This window comes from Phycodurus eques, chromosome 6 (assembly GCF_024500275.1).
Source record: "Phycodurus eques isolate BA_2022a chromosome 6, UOR_Pequ_1.1, whole genome shotgun sequence".
NCBI lineage: Eukaryota > Metazoa > Chordata > Actinopteri > Syngnathiformes > Syngnathidae > Phycodurus > Phycodurus eques.
In genome coordinates, this window is record NC_084530.1 from 26,420,215 (window position 1) to 26,437,982 (window position 17,768).

General features: G+C 40.9%; 1 protein-coding gene across 2 annotated transcripts in view; it reads left to right on the top strand.

Annotated features, from left to right (window-relative positions):
• The window catches only part of sdk1b (sidekick cell adhesion molecule 1b), a 276,239-nt gene that overhangs the window by 154,542 nt on the left and 103,929 nt on the right, over window positions 1-17,768 (top strand). For both annotated transcript variants that reach the window (XM_061679905.1, XM_061679907.1), the window contains exons 7-8: window positions 13,070-13,172; window positions 15,963-16,138. In XM_061679905.1, coding sequence (XP_061535889.1) covers window positions 13,070-13,172; window positions 15,963-16,138 — 279 coding nt within the window. The remainder of the gene's footprint in view (window positions 1-13,069; window positions 13,173-15,962; window positions 16,139-17,768) is intronic.

The window sequence follows — 17,768 nt, forward strand, 5'->3', positions numbered from 1 at the left end:
GTGGCATTGTACACATCGTGTGATGCCTTAAAAGCAGAAATAGCAGCAGCTCATCGGATTAGAGTGCATTTAAAGATCGAGATGCGCCACTTGTTCAAGACTTACTTCCATCCTAACACTTTGTCAGACTTAATTGGACTTTTCTTGGCAGAATCAAGGACATAAAAGCAATGATGTCAGGGCATTGTCAGAAACTTTTCTGTGGGATATGCATTTTCGAGATTTTTTACTAAGGTCTGGCAATTTCATCGATCCGTTGGTTGTGCAGTGCACTGGGAAGAATGAGGAGCACCTGATTGTCAGTTCCCAATGCTGCTTCTAAAGACAAGTACATTTTACATTATACATGAAATGTGCTGTGCAAAGGTTGAGTTGAGGTAACCGGGTTCTGAAGACGTTATGTTCATCCATCCATCCATTTTCTGAGCCGCTTATCCACACGAGGGTCGCGGGAGTGCTGGAGCCTATCCCAGCTATCTTCGGGCAAGAGGCGGGGTACACCATGAACTGGTTGCCAGCCAATCGCAGGGCGCATATAAACAAACAACCATTCACACTCACATTCACACCTAGGGGCAATTTTAGAGCCTTCAATTAACCTACCATGCATGTTTTTGGGATGTGGGAGGAAACCGAAGTGCCCGGAGAAAACCCACGTAGACACAAGGAGAACATGCAAACTCCATACAGGCGGGGCCGGGATTTGAACCCTGGTCCTCAGAACTGTGAGCCAGACGCTCTAACCAGTCGTCCACCGTGCCGCCACGTTATGTTCAGTTTAATACAAAAGTTTCTTCAGTTCCAAATTTGCACCTAAAATGTGTAACTGATTACCATGACCTGGAGGACCGCTGGTTCTCCAACGTTTTACACCATGTAGCACCCAAAAAAAATACGTAGCTCTCCAAGTACCACCATCATGATCAGTATTTAAATACAGTAGGGTAGTAAGCCCAAGAGCTTTTATTCCTGAAAAAGTACATTTAATATAATTGTACGCCACGACGTTATGGATGGTTTGAACATTGTCACTGTTTTTATGAATATAGGGAAACAACTGTACTTAATGATGCAATTAAAAATGTATCACACAGACGTTACATGAAAATTTTATCTACATGAATGTTTTAAAACAAACTGTTTCTAAAGATTATATGCAATATATGTTTAACTTGAAAGTTAAATACAACTGAACTGTACATAAGAAGTGATTTATTGCCCCCAACCCCACACACACACACACACACACGTACCACTCGTGTTTCTCAACCTTTATTGAGCCAAGACACACATTTTACAGTTGAATCTCACGGCACACAACCCAAAAAAATGTCACAAAAAGTATGAGTACTGAAATAATGATGATCTCATCTCAATTTACTCACAAAGGGACTTACTCACTGTGAAATGTAGGCCTGTTTAACTGAACGCAAAGTTCAACAAATGAAAACACAATTTCGGCATCCCTAGAGGTCTCTCATGGCACCTTGGTTGGGAATCACTGCACTAAAATGTAGTTTTTTTTTGTTTGTTTTTTTCAAGATAAGATCAGGTGTAAATAATCACATTGCTTTGTGGCGAACATGAATTTAGGTGGCAACAGTCAGAAAGACATTTTAACAACACGCAGAGGCCTTCCATGGAAGAGTAACAGATATATTTGTCCAGTTTGAGCACTTGAATCGTTTGCTTCGGCTCTCATCGCAGGCAATCAGCAGCTTTGGAAAGCGAATGTTTGTTCTTCCCTTTTTTTGTAATCTGACACTCGTGTTTACTTTTTGAAATCTCTTGATGTCAAAAGCGCTAATTACACAAAACAAGTGCCTGGCATTTGAATCCCGAGTGTGCGATGGAATCTGGAAAAATGAGCAATGATGACAAAGAAGCGTAGTGGTTGAGGCAAAGAAGCACTGATAAAGGGAAGACTAAAGGCCAAAGTCTTTGACGTTTTGGATTCCGCACAAGGGTGATTGACAGCCACACTGTATGTACAGTAGACTGGATTTTTGTGCATTTGTGTGTTTGCCGTGCTCAGGGGCATGATTGACATGGCAAATTGGAAAGATCAAGCGCTGGTAGTGTTGGAGGGGCCGACGCATAGGGAGCTGTAACCTTCCTCGAGTCGCGTGTAAACGGCGGCAGATGCAGAAATGGGAAACAGGATCTGGAAAGAGTACATTTTCAATATGTAAACCCACTCTGTGCTTTTATATATACGTTGTCTATAACTAACTCGCCGGTGTTTCAAAGCGAGACCTCTGTAAGAATATGAGTCCTGCAGGAATCACTATGGGGTCCGAGGTCAAAAACTGCTGCCTGCTTATTATTTCACCAGTGTGCTGTTGCGTCCCTGACGGTATATATATATATATATATATATATATATATATATATATATGTGTGTGTGTGTGTGTGTGTGTGTGTGTGTGTGTGTGTGTGTGTGTGTGTGTGGACCTCTATGAATGTGTCTGCGCTGAAATCCAAATTGTTACTGTACGTCTGTATGGTGCTTGATATGAATTTCAAATGTGACTAGAGAAGAGGAGGACGAGAAGGGGGGTTGGGGGTACAGTGAGATTGACTGGGTAAATTGGAGTGCAAGGGTTTTTTGGAAGTTGGAGACACCAGGGAACAAGAAAACTCCCAAATGTCTCACTATAAAAAATTGTGACTAAACGAAGATTGGCACCAAGGTCAAAGAACGTCCGCTTGTGTGCATGTGTGTGTGTGTGTGTGTGTGTATGTGTGTGTATCTCTGTGTGTGTGTGCGTGTGTGTGTCCAGAGGGGTTGTAAAGTCACCTCAGCTAATAGGTGACTCACTGCACGGGTTCAGGTCAACACAATAAGACATGACAAACATAACAACCTTGACACACACGCACGCATGCGCACACACACACACACACACACACACATTGACATTAAAAGAGGGCAGGTACCACACGGGACCACCGAAACAATACACACACACACACGCACACCATGAGGACATGCCTTGTGACCTGCTTGTTTCTAGGTCCTTTGGGCAGCTTAATACACTACGCTGATTTCATGAATACAAATCATACCCGAAGCCCCAAATATTTTCACATGGGATCAAACTGAATTAAAAAACAAACATAAATAACTCACTTAGTACGATACATCACAACAAATGTTGCTCTGGTAAAGGCAACAAAACATTGCAGCAAATTAAATTAGATGCGGGTATTTCAGAAAAATAGTTTTTTTGAGGGGCGAGTTGTCGCCCCGATGTCCTCATTGTTTCTCTTGTCCCCCGCAACCGAGAGATATCGTTTGAATACGCAAACAGACAGAATTGAATGCTTCCAAACTACCAAACTAAAGTCTGTGTGTTTTAGTGTGCGTTCACGTTCGTTGGAGAGTTCACGGGGGCAGTGACCCCCCCTTTTGACGCCACTCGAGAACAATTCGCGCCAAGTGTAACATTATTGTTTACATCTGGACATGTTTTTTTTATCCAACATCCATGAGCACTCTGATCAAATGTTTCCACACTGAAGGGAACTCATTAACATAATATGTGGGCCAATTTATAAAGACGCCAAACTGTCTAATGAGATCCAATACATGAGCTCTATCAAAAATTCTCCCTAGTCAAAGATAATGATGTTCACTTTTGATTGACGGTGTCATTTGCTGCATCATACTGAGAGCTGTTTTTTAGTATCTAGAGCCCACCAAAATATTGGAAAAGTACTGTAAGTTATGGTTGTGCTTTGCAGTGGCGTACAACTGTACTGCTTCATACTGAGAGCTCTGCAGTACTATACAGCGTTCACTTCAAAAAAAATCTGATGGAAAGTTTGTTGCCTTGTCCCCATTACTTTACAATAATCGGTCTTATTTTGTTATTTTTGTTAGTATTTATTTATCTTCATCTTTCTTTTGTTTTGAGCTTGCATGCTTTTGCTTTGCTCGTCAGCTGGTTGGCGCCGTGTGTACGTGCGTGTGTGTTTGTGTGTGTGTGTGTCTCCACCGCGCGAACACTGGGTCGATGGCGATGTGATTCCTCAGAATCTAATTTACAGGCCTGTTGCACAATATCCACCGAACACGCAATTGGAATATGCAAGCGCTGAGTGCCTGAGTGTATGAAAATGGAAGCATGAATAAGCTCGTGTATTGATAGATGCAGAGCCAAAGCGGATTTCCCGCCAACAAAATGTCAATGCCGTCATTTTCTCAAGCCATAGGATCTAGTAGCTACGTGCACATGGTCACAAAAATCCCAGAGACAAGAGGCTAGCATCTCATGAAATGACATCCTTTTCAATAATATCTTTACTTCTGGAGAGATGTTCTAGCTCTGGGCTACCATAGCCTCTGTTTAATGCCTTCTCTAGTGGTGCTTACAAACGTGTAAGTTTTTAATCGAAATGTGGCTTGTTTTTTTTTTTTTTTTTTTTTACTACTAATTCAACTCTGGTGCAGTCTAAAGAAGACATCCAGGCATGTATTTTTAAATCATACATGTATCCTCCTTCCAGTTCAGGGTGTACCCCGCCTCTCGCCCGAAGAGACCTGGGATAGGCTCCGGCACGCCCGCGACCCTAGTGAGGATAAGCGGTACAGAAAATGGATGGATGGATGGATAATTCTAGTGCAGCGCAATTGTGGTGACAATGTGATGGGAAATGAAATGAACCAATCAGGTTTGTCCGTCGATGGTATAATAGTGATGTAAAGGTGTGTAAGTGTGTCAAACGGTTAAGCTACCTAAGAGGTCCTCAGTTTAGCAAGTTAGGAGTTAGCATGTGACCTGATTGTTGAGGCTCGTAGATGAGGTGGTTGTGCTAAAGTCAGGCTAGTGTACCACGACACCGCCTGTGACCGATTTAATGTTTCACTCCCCAGTTTACACTGTTTACATTCATGCGACCAATAAGTGAAGCGAGCGATGTCACGTTTTTTTGTGTGTTGCATTTGATTTACTTGGATGTTTTATTCATATGGAAACCAAACCGGGGGGAATATGGACCGAGTTTCCAAATTATGCAATGATTCAAAAGGCACTGCATGCATTTTTGACGAAGTACTCCAATTTATTTTCTCTTTTCCCCTTTCGCAGTTGGCAAGAAGAGCCGAGGGTCAACAGGTAAAGCCCTAGTTCACATTTACATTTTATATCCATGTGTCGTCCCTCTTTGTTGTTCTGGATAAGAAGCCACTGTGTGAGCCACTGTTCCAGAATTGAGGGCTTTTCGCTGCTAAATGCTCGTGGTCACACTTGGCAGCGCCGGCGGGTGGTCCCATTACTGCAGCCCTCAGCGCCATCATGAATAACTAACTATAGAAAAACACACACAATTTATCTGTGGTTTCGAACACTAAGCAAATGTAATGGCCTGCAGTGTTATTGTACTGTGGAGTCTTACAAGGTGACTGACTCGGACAGGACTTGTAGTTTCATGTTATTCCTTTAGGTTCAGCTCACATTATGATTAGGATGTAAATTATGTACAGCACTGTTAATTGGTGTCAAGTGTCTGACCTCATTGCTCTCCACAGAGGAAATGCAAGGTTAGCTGGGCAGCCGTAAGGGAGCGATTGAAATACCCACAAACACACAGGTGGATGCTAAGTCGGGTATTTAATCGAGCCCGACCCATACAGGACTTTTGGGGCTGATACCGATACTGATATCAGAGGCTAATAAAAAATAAGATATCCAATATAGCGGCCGATAGAAAATAGGAACATTGATATCCACTGATATATACTGTAGGGATATATGATGTAGATGATCACATTCTTATATACTAATACCCAAAATATGATTAAGGCAAAAAAACAGAGCACTACTCAATTAAAATCGGGAACTTTAATTAGTAACATGATGTTGACAAACATAAGGATTTGTAAACTTTAAGCTATATAATAGTCTTTTATTAGATTATGGCAGTCATGGGAAGTAACAGTTGCTTAAATGTTTGTTTATCTCACAAAAACAGTTTACACAGCTTTGAGATACTGTATAATAATCTTACAGCATATTCGATAATTGTGGAAAAATTCCGCGTCTCTCGACAGTGTCTTCTCTGCTGCAGCCTCGTCGGTGCGAGTGTGGGAGAAGTGTGCTGCACTTGGCTGGTGTGTGTGTGTGTTAGTGTGTGAGGGGGAGGGGCCAAGTACTCGGGCAGAGTCCGAGATTCGCTGCGCAGCAAAGAAGTTAATACATCGGTTACATATTGACCGATGTTGCTATAATCGGCCCGCTGATTAATCGGTCAGGCTCTAGTATTTATTGCATTGAGGTCAAGGAAAGCTCACTGGGGGAAATGTAACCTTATTGGAGGTGCTTTAAAAGAAGGTGGCCTGGGGGTTCAGCCGGCTGCTCTGCAGATAGCAATGTTGGTTAAGTGACAGGATGTTAGTCTTGTCGCACTTTCAAGCTGACTGACTCACTTAGCTCCGTTTGAACAATGTCTTCTGACAGCGTGACCAGGCTGTGTTACCTGAGCTTGACCGCAAAAACACTTTTAAGGTGCCAGTCTGATCCCCTTAGACACTTTTCGGCACCTCATCGGGAATGAAAATGTGTCATACCTCCAATATGTCTGTGAGTATTGTGATGTTGTCCGTCGAGATATTCCTTAGCCAGTCTATGGTGTTTTACATTGTGTGTTAGCATTAAGATAGCGGAAGGCAACGTTGTGTGTGATTGTTTTAAATACACAACTGAGTCTCATTCATGAACCAATCAGATGGCTAAATCTGCCAGGTATCAAGTATCACTTTTGTGCATTCTGATGTTCGAGATCCAAGTCATCAAGGCTTCTTTAGACAGCAAAGTATTATGGGTAAATTGCATACTCCATTCAGCAATTAAGAAAACAAAGTAGAACAGTCCCCGGTGGCCAAGTCACGGACACCAGAAGGTGTCGCCATGATGCACAAACTTGTCAAAACTGTTTTGGCAAATCTTTTTCGGACAGAATAAGTAAGGAAGCAATCTTGTCTTTGTGGGTTTTTATTCCAAGGAAAAAAGAAAAATCTTTGCAAAGAGAGGAAAAGGTACAAGTCTTACGAGTTGTCACCCCTTACTCAAGCCCAGGCTAAAATCCCCCTTGTTATATCGAAGTGAGAGACACCGAGAAAGAAAACGAAACAATTATCTGCACCAAGTATGACGCACACAGAGCTACTAGTCACAACATAACAACATATCAATAAAGCATGTGAAGGTCGTCTAAAACTAATAGAAGTACGGTAGTATTTGATATCTATATTGAACATACATTTTCCAACACAATACTTTACATTAAATTGAATTATGCTATTACTATTTGATTTGTGAAGTATAACATTATAGAGTGCTATTTTTCTTTAATTAAAAAAAAACAAAACACTGCAATTGTTTTGTTTAGTTTTTGGGAGGAGGAGGCTGGAACAGATGAATGACACTTCCATCCATTTCAGTGGGGGTAGAGGATTTGAAATACGAGGGTTTTGAGTATGGTCACGGAACTAATTCAACTCGTAAATCAAGGAACCACCGTATTGTGTGTGTGTGTGTGTGTGTGTGTGTTTGATATTTGGTCAGAAGAACAAAAATCCCAAATTAAATCAAGGATAGGAATGATATAAAAAAAAAAAACTGCTAGTAAAAGGACTGATGCAGCTTCAAGGCAGAGAAGCGATAGAGATGGATAAAGAGAAAGAGGGAAAGCGAGAGATGAAAGGCGATTCCGTCCAGATTAGAGTGTAATCCCGCTTTGAATGGATTCTCTTGGATTACATCTTGTTCTCCTATTAAATCTGTCACTCACTCAACACTCCATGTAGTCAGGGAGTCAGACAGTGTGTGCGCGTGTGTGTGTATGTGAGTTTTAAACCTTTCAAACAAATCTCTGCAAGGACCTCGAGAGCAGAGGGATTGACTGCAGGGTGAACACACACACACACACACACGCACGCACGCAAACACACACACACACACACACACGTACACTCTCAGACGCCTGCAAACCTCAGACACGCCGAGCTGTCAATCAGGAGTGATTGCGTTGACGACAGCACTGTTAACGTTGCGATGCGTCACTGCCTCTTTGCTGCCAAATTGCAAGTAATCAGTCACACACACGAAGGCGCAGTGTTCTTTCCCACTAGCCTCATAAGAATTGCGCTTTACTGTTGATTACGTCCACAAAAGAGGAGACTTTCTCAGAGCAAATGCAAGGAATGCACGACTACATAAAAGGTCTTCTGACTAACTCGACAGCTACTGTGACACTTATGCTAGGTATTCAGTCGCCGGATGTTTGCAAGCATACAATTGTTTACAGTAAATCAGAACAGGACATTCAAAAAAGTGCGCAGAATTATTATTATTTTTTCAACAGTTCAATTTAAAATGCGAAATGCAAGTAATATAGATTCATTAAATGCATGAAATGACTTTTCGGTACGCCAATTCCTACCAAATTTCTGTATATTTAAAATAATTGTGATTGTTTCTTATGGAACACAGTGGTGCCTTGATTTACAATCTTAATTTGCTCCGTCACCACGCTCATATCTCAAATCATCCTTCTCCATTAACGGTATTAATCCGTTCCAGCCTCAAGTTGTGCTCCTTTTACTGTCTGCCACCAGGGGACAGTATAATACAGACATAGAGACAAATCCGGAGAAGTGTTTCACAATTTACATAAAGCTGACGCAATATTAATCATTTTTCGCAGAGGATAGCGAATACACGTCTGAGTATTGTATGATCTGTTGATACAATACACACGCACGACCGCACACACACACACAAACACTTTTTTTTTTTCTTTACATACATGGCAATATCCAACTTTAATACATTTCAGTTGCAAGGCAATGAAAATTGAAATGTTGCTGCACGCCCTCCTGACCATCATTCACTCACTCATTTTTGCTCTGTAAACATTTGTGACATTATCCAACGTCAGTATCGACGCACACGTACCATAGTAGCGCAAGTCACACATGCAGAAAACAGTACAAGGTGTTAACTGTGGCTGCACGCTTTGAATGTGAAATAGTAGCACCATTCGTTGGATAAACATAACAACTATCAGACATCTTTTGAGACTGAGACTTGCATTCCTATAAACGCGGCCATCTCGATGATGAGACTGTGAAGTCATGAGCATTCAACGCTAGCATGAGCTAGCTAGCCATCGACTGGGAAGTCGAGTCTGGTGTTTTTATCAAATGTTGAGGGTTTTTTTTTTTTTTTTTTTTCCCCTAATAAGATTTTTTTATGCTTTCGTAGGACGCCAGCCGACCACATGGTGTTTCTCTTTCACTCAAAGAGCAATCCAATATATTTTAATGAAACTTCTGGACTCTCCTTGTCGCGTCTTTGCAGGGAGCCGTTCGAGTTGGCACAGCTTGCACACGCACGAAGAATTCAAAGCAAAATAACTTTTGCCTGCCATAATCACTGCGTAAGATGAGCTGGAAAATGTTTAAATGTAACGTAGAAGGCGTGTTCAACGAATGAGGGATTGTGCGCTCCCGTTGAGATGAAATAATATTTCCCCAGAGGGAGAGACTCTCTAACAGAGGAGACAGGAGGGAAGATCACACACCCATATGGCATTTTGCTTTCTCCCCCGCTTCCACCATTTTTCACTTCGGCAAGACGACGGCCATCTGCAATACTCCCTTTGACACTCTCTGTCTGCCTTAGTCGAGTCCTTTCATTCACCTACTTTCACCCTCCCTTGCTTGGGGTTCTGTCCGCCTCCCTCGGTCTGAGCTAACAGCCTGTCACCTTTAGCGCATTGCTGGGGGCCGCTGTCAACGTTTAACACAGCCACCGATGTCTGCTTGCCTGACCTCTTCTTAATGACCACCCTCCATTTTGCTCACCTGCCACAGGACCGGGTGTTTGTTTGTTTTTTTTTCCAAATTACACCACGTTGTACGACACGTTGGCCTTTGCACGATGACAAGTTTCTGTTTGCATCTGTGTGTGTGTGCGTGTGTGTGTGTGTGCGTGTGTGTGTGTGTGCGTGTGTGTGCGTGTGTGTGTGTGTGTGAGATGAAGATATTCACAAACACAGCCGTCCCTAAACATTTCACCAAGTTATGAATCGGACCAACGTGTTCAGGAAAAAATATGCCTTAAAAGTCACAAGAAAGTTCCAAGTTCCAAAACCATGCATATTAAGTCTGCCACAAACTGGAGTTGTATCTGCTGAGCAAAAAAAGGTTTTCAATACAGTTCGATCAGCAGATAGCTCACTGTGTGCGTGTAATTATTCTGCCTCACAAGGCCTTGAGACGAATATCCAACATGTTGGGGAGATGCGGTAAATAACAAGACGATGAGACGAGAACCAGTCATGGCACTTTACTCACCACGTTTTTTTCACATCAAACAACCAACCACTCCCTTTGAAACCAACAACTCCCCTTGATTCGTTCAGCTCCTGCCCCTCCCTTGAAGATGCACGTCCCTGGTAAATGTCTCCCTCTTGTGGGTCACCACAATAGTAATACTTTTTCGTCAATAGTATAATATATAATAATAATATATATTATATATATAATATATATTATTATATATATTATATATAATAATATATAATATAATACAATAGTAATACTTTTTCGTCTCACGAGGTGAATCCTCACTGTGTGCGCACTACTTAAGCTATATGCTGAGGGCAGAAATTCAGGTGGCCAATCCATTGTTGTTTTTGTCCCCCAACACAGATTTAGTCTTACTTTTAGTCTTTTGGATGAAAAATCCTCATTGGTTTTAGTCACATCTTACTCATTTTAGTCGACAAAAACTCAGATTTTAGTCTAGTTTTAGTTTGAAAGAAAATAAAAAGTATTAGACTTTTAGCAATTGTCATGTGTTTCAAGTTCATCACATAATTTGAACAAAATACTACCCTGTCATCAATATAGAATGGCCTTAACTATCCAACAAGGAAAACCAACTTTGTTGGAAGCATGTTGCTAATGCTATAGAAGCCAAGTGTGCTGTTCATTTAGACACATGGGGAACAGCAGCGGCTCTCAATGCTACATTTCCCTCCGTGTTTCAGTCAGGCTTTGGAATTGATTTATTAAATATATTTAGCATCATTGTCATGTTGTCATTGTTTGTGTTTTGTAAGCTTTCAAATGAACCCAACGTTTTGAAAATAGGATCAAAATTAAGAAAGTTATGTAAGTTGTGGGGCTTTCTCTCACAACATCAAACCTCTTCGCCAATCTCGTTTCGATACATCAAACAGCGTTTCCTCTTATTGGGAAACAGGGGCGTGAATCTGAGGCTGGTTTTGTGTGTATAGTTTCTTATCTTCCCTATTAGTGACTCAACCTGTACTCTTCAGTAATAGCGCCAGTGGGTGTCAGTGACAAGGTGCTGGCCTGTACAGTATAAGCGTGTGTGAGCGTGAGATTGTGCGTGCATATGTGTGTGTCGTCATTTGCCTGCTTTATTGCACCCGCGTGTCTTACTCCCCACGACAACGGGACTTGATTCTTTGGCTCTCGTGAGGGTCTCAGAAAGGAGGAGGAGGAATAAAGAGCAGGGAGTCAATTACCACATTTTTGGTCCTTCGCTTCAAAGGAGAGATGAAAGGCGCTCCGCACCTCCATCTTTGTTGGCTCCCTAACCCCGCACAATCCCTCACGTTCTGACGCTCGCATCCCCAGCCTTCTCCTGTCACAGTTGGGCTCTTTAATTTTTACCTCCTACTTCTGACTGATTGCAAATTTGCATATTCATAACTACGTAGCTCCGTGGCCAATCCGATGATGTTCATGTATGTGTGTAGGCCCCACTTCTTTTCATACCAATTCAGCTGAGCACTTTTCAAACTGTGATAAGAATCTTATTAAGTCTTTTTTATTATTATTATTATTATTATGAGAGGTCACTTGGGTCATATATCATTTTCTCCCTCGCTCCTTTTCAGACGCTCACACACGCACACATCATCATAATCTCTTACGCACGACACCACTTATTTTACCGGTGAGGACATAAATCACTCTTCACGTGCACCAGTGTACTATTTTTCATGTTGTCACTGTAACACGTGTAGTGTTCTCCTCTCTGCAATTCATCATGACTGCCCTGAAAGGTGGGAAATAGTTTGAGGGAGGGGGGAATCTAGAATATTTGTTGATGCTGGATTTATTGTACAATTCACTTTACCATGGTAATAGAAATACAATGAACCCCCCGCGAAAACCGCGAGTGTTTGGCGCCCACTCGAAAATGTTTGTAATTGCATATAGATGCCCCGAAACGGCGGCAAAGAACTATTATTGAATAGAATTATTAGACAAAGACATGATTAAATGAAACTCCTACCCTCATTTCAACATAAGTCCTCGAACTCAAGATGTTACAAGATGAAGCCAACGTAATACTTATATATTAGACATAACTTTGGCCTATGGACAAAAAAAAATGTGTGTATGTGTAAATATGTACAAAATGTTTTTCAGCAAATGACAAGGAAAAAAATGCTGTACAATTTTGTTTCTAGTTTTTGTGAAACATTGCGATTTGAAAATTGATGGATGATCATAATTCGGATGTTTTAGCATGAGACATCATCATTTGGGTTAGGAAAAAAAATTTGCGAATAGATTCATTTGCAAATGCCAAACCCAAAATTTTCAGACTAGCAAAATAAATAAATCATAAATTAACTTTATTAACTCTACGGGCAGAGACACTTTGAACGGTCATACAAATGTAAAAAGAAGTTAACCACTGTTAAAATTAAGATGTACTGACAAAAGAGTTTATCGTACCGTACATCTCATTTTATGACTATAATTTGACACGCAAGTGGAAAAAATGTGAATCAGTTTAGAATATAAAAGCAACAAAACGTGTCTGTGTACATTTTCATGTAAATTAAAAGTCAAAGAAAAAGCAAATATCCTGAGTAAATATGCAAACAGACAATAAAACGACTTCAATAACTTTGCACAAGAAGAATATAGTTGTGTGTGTGTGTTTGTGTGTGTGTGTAGTGCATGTCAGAGATTATGATGCTTGTGTGAACCGCTGTTGTCTTTCTGTCGCAGATTCAGAGTCAGAAGTTGCTGCTCCGGCCATTGTGATCGGACCTAAAAACACAACAGTGATGGCAGGGACCACGGCCACCCTGGAGTGCATTCCTAATGCCAGGTATGTTTATTTTATCTTCTCATAGATGCAGAGCTGGGGAAAAAAATGGAATAACTCGCATAAATCCACTTCAAAAATAGGTCGACGCAGAATTTCTGCCTCGAAGCTCCGCCAGAACCAAAACAAAGGCGGGGGGGGACAGGGGAGTTAAGAAAAGTTCCGTATCATATTTACGCCACCAAATCCAAAGTTTCCCACTGACCTTTACTGCAGTCGGACGCAGTTTTGGGCCACTGATAAACTTTGCCAAAAACGACTGTAAGTCTGTAAGTGACACAATTAGATGTGTAATGTGCATATAACATTATGTACGAGTGAGCTGAATGGTAGTTTGTGGTTTTTTATTTTATTTTTTATTTTTTTTACCTAAAATGTAATCGCTCATGCGCGAGTGCTAACTGAAAAGGCTGATTTTGTTGTCTCAAATTCTGTACGGAGTTTATACCGTACACTCAGTACCAACATATGCAATTTAAGGATAGAAGAAATGAGAATAGAATGCATGTTTTTAGTCAAATAAAAACAAAAAATAAAAAATAAAAAAATAATAATAATTGGGGGGTGAGGGGGGCTGCAATTACTCAAGTATTTGAGGAAATATCTATAGGATAATCAATTCTAGAAAAATTCGATCGTGACATCCCTACATAGATGTATGACTTCAAGTCACTCAACACAACATTTGGCACAGTTGCACAATCTAATATGATGCAATACAAGTGCTTACAGATGAGCTACCCTTCAGATTTCAGTGAGTTCTCAACATTTTGCCATTTTTCAACAGGAATGAGGAATTTCAAAGTGAAGTGGCGCTTTTTATAAACCCTTTTGAGCGGCTTGTAAATTAACTAAGCATATCATTCATGAAGTAAATGCAGTGAATACCCACAATCGACGCGAGATTCAGACTGGCACTGTGGTGATCTAGTACATTTGTTAAGCACGGCAACATGTTGAGAGGTGGTTAACCTACTTGGAGTGAATGAGAAATGAACAAGGAATAAAAATTTGAGCATGCAGTTGTACCCATGAAGTTGCTATTTTTATTATTTTTATTTTTTTTTTACCCTGAAGCCATGTTGCCTTTTTATGTATAGCACACCATGATGTCCAATGACAGATAACAGCAGGTAAGGATGTGTGGTATTGACCAAGCTTTAAAAAGATCTTTTTTTTTATCGGCGCTTTGCTGCCAGCTAACTGTGTTCAAATCAACAGGTGATAAGCTGCACACGCTCCCAAAGCGCACATGAGTATTTGTAGAGGGTTTTTGCCGGATTGGCTTATTGAGCCGCTGTCGATCTGGCTCGTGCGTGTGCCTTGGCAGCACTTTTATCAAGATGCACCGAACAAATCAACACACTCACTCATAGATAATGTTACGCACGTCAGCCAACGGAACGTAGCTGTTGAAAATCATTTTAGAAGTTGCTCTACCATTATTATCATGTCATTCAATAGGCCACCCTGGAGTGCTTTGCAAATGCCAGGTATATTTATAGAATAGATTCATTTTTTATACTACAATATAATATGGGCTGTAATACGAGTGTAATACTATTACACTGGGTTACAGTTTTTTTCCCAACTGAAAACGACATGCGTTTCTCGTGTTCAGGTCAGCTTTTTATGCCAAGTTGTTTATGAATTAATTTTATAATTTATTAAATATTACAAACTTTGCTTACTGTAAATTGAATAGTGGACATGTTTTGTTGACCAGTTTTATCGAACATGTATCTATAAAATGTATGTAACAATAATTAAAACAGCGTTATTTATGGTCTAAAAGCTTATCCATAACATAAAACATAAACCACAACAAATAAAACAGTAACGACAGTGGTAATCAAAGTACATTAATTAATTAAAACTTAATATATGTATTCTTTTCGAATTACAATCTATAAGAAGAACATTGGCATTTGGCATAGAGGAGGTCCAGAGTTATATCCCTTCTCGTTACACAGTGCAACATGTTGTGTGAAGTTGTTAGTAGATGAGAGAAAAGAACATGATTGAAGTCTCCAACGGCCAGTATGAGTGAGCCGGCTTGCTAAAGATGGTTAATTGATGATATACTCCGCCCAAAAGAAATGTCACGGTTAAAACACTGAAAATAGTGCGAAAAGGTTCAGCAAGACGCAAACAAACACAAAAATAAAAAAGGTGGCAAAGTTGTAACAGGCTGCCGACTCGCAGCAGCCTCTTTGAAGCCTTTGAAATCTGCTTTTTGAATCACAAAATGTAAGCTGGATAAGCGTTAGCATTCATCTCACAGATATTTGACTCTTTCTGGTTAATTAACAATGAACACAATGAGCATTTATTTTTATAACATTAAATTAGTGGTGTTTATCATCATCATTAAGTCAGTTTACAGCAGAGCCATGAACATTTCAGCCCTCACCAACTACTAGTAATGCTGTCTAAATGGGGGGCTTAAGTAACGGGTTTATGTGACTTCCAGTCCAAATTGAATGAATATTTGCATCTACTGCTCATAACATATTCCTTTTTTTTAAATTAACATTGCATCGTAAAGTATTTTAAAAAGAAAGCAAAGCAGACACGAGGTGCACTTTCATGAATATAATGAATCCCATCTTACAAAAACAAGACCCAAAAAGTCCAATTTGAATGAACGTCCTTCTCTGATCGCCAGACGCTTCATGCAGATGAGATGTGACTCCTCCGCCGTACACGCTGTCACCATTCATTTGCCGCCTCATTGACACACAAAGTGATGCATTTAATATGTTCTACTCATTCTCGTCTCCTCCTCGTCAGAGACGTGGACATCTTGCTGGTGGCGTGGAAACGCAACGGACGTCACTTGGCCAGCGGGCGTCGGCTGGCGATCCCCGCCCCGGCCTCCTCGGACGGCGGCGCGTATGTTTGCGAAGCGCTGCTAGGCAACAGCACCGCCAAAGCCGAAGAGGCCAGGGCGTACCTCACTGTGATTGGTAAGCAAGGAAGACTAAACACAAATTTTTGCGGGGTTGCAAAATTCCGTGTGCTCATTAGCCAAAAATGTCCACTCTGTCAAAAAGCCCAATAATTTTGCCGTTTGCATGTACTTTGTCTGTTGTATGTCATCGTTGTAAAAGCATACCATCCAATTTCCTTGTTTAACCATAAAAAAATTAAAGATGCTTGTGGAGTAAATAAATAATCTTCCTCACAGAGCAAAGATTCTGTGAGATCTCCAGTGACGTCAAATGTTGATTGTTTTTGTGCGACGAACAAACTGTCGGACTTGATCAACTGTAAAAAAAAAAAAAAAAAAAAAAAAAAAGAAAGCTACAACACATTGAAGACTGAATTTCCCCTGAGAATAAAAAGATTGTAATAAATCAAATAGTAACATGTCCGTGGAAATTGCAAATGTCCACAAGGGGACAGCTAAATCTCTTGTCCATCAATAAAGTGTCGTCAACAACATATGCGTACAGACATAATTTGGTACGTGTGTTTATGCGTTTGAATTCTGCACTTTAAATGCAATGGCAAAATGGCACCACGGATGCACACGCCTGTTTGCCAGCCAGCTAAATTAGTTTCGTTCCCCCGAGTCACAAATCAATGCTGGGGAGGGGGGATCTGGAGGCAGTGGCACAGGAGCTCTCGTCACAAGCTGTGGCTGTCCTGGATATTTGTGTGTAAATAGAAAACAACAGAACCTGGGAACGAAGGCATGATTGATGAAGCGCTCCCTCCCACCCGCATGTCAGCGTCTTTTTTGATCTACTGTGATTGCCGGAGCGTGGGAGCGGCTGAACGCGAAGAGAGCAAACTAGCGAGGCCGATAGAATTCTCACTAGTCACAAAGGAACCGCTGGAGTGTTTTAGCCCTTTTCATGCTCAATGTGCCCCATCACTGACGTACAGCGTGGGTTAATAGCACCCGATGGTGCGGAGTACACACGTTCCAATTTTTAACATTTTAACAGATTTTTATTTTATTTGAGAGACCCCACACATGACAAGGGGGGGGGGGGGGTCACTGTGTGTGTTATTACAGCATTTATGTGTGTGATGTCCTCCAGATGACCAACAAAGAGCACCACACACATAACGAACTCGACCAACAATTGCAAATTGCTCATCCCAAACCAGATGTATGTTGTAGTACCCAGATTGACCTGCGAGAGGCAGCATAGAGAATCCACAGAGAATCCAGACTGCCCGAAAAATACAAACAACACTCCCACTCTCAGATCTGCCGGCCTGTGTTCACGTATGAAGTTACCAAGACCGGTCGAGCACGACTCTGGCGCAGAATTTTTTACACCGTTCACGAAAATCGAAAAACTCATCATACACTACTAACGTCAAGTTATATTGACTGTTTAAGCAAATATTGAAAAAAAAAAAGCATGTTTTTTAAAATTGTTTTATTTCAAACTACCCTTTAATGCCAAGAGGGCAGCGAGGCATCACTGATGAATAATAATGCTATGTTTATAATATGAACTAAATATAGTTGAATGTGGTGAAATTAATTCCTATACACAACTGTATGTGTGTGCATTGTGTTAATGTGTGTGTGTGCGCCTCAGAGGTCTTCATTATTCAGTCGTATTTCTATTCTGC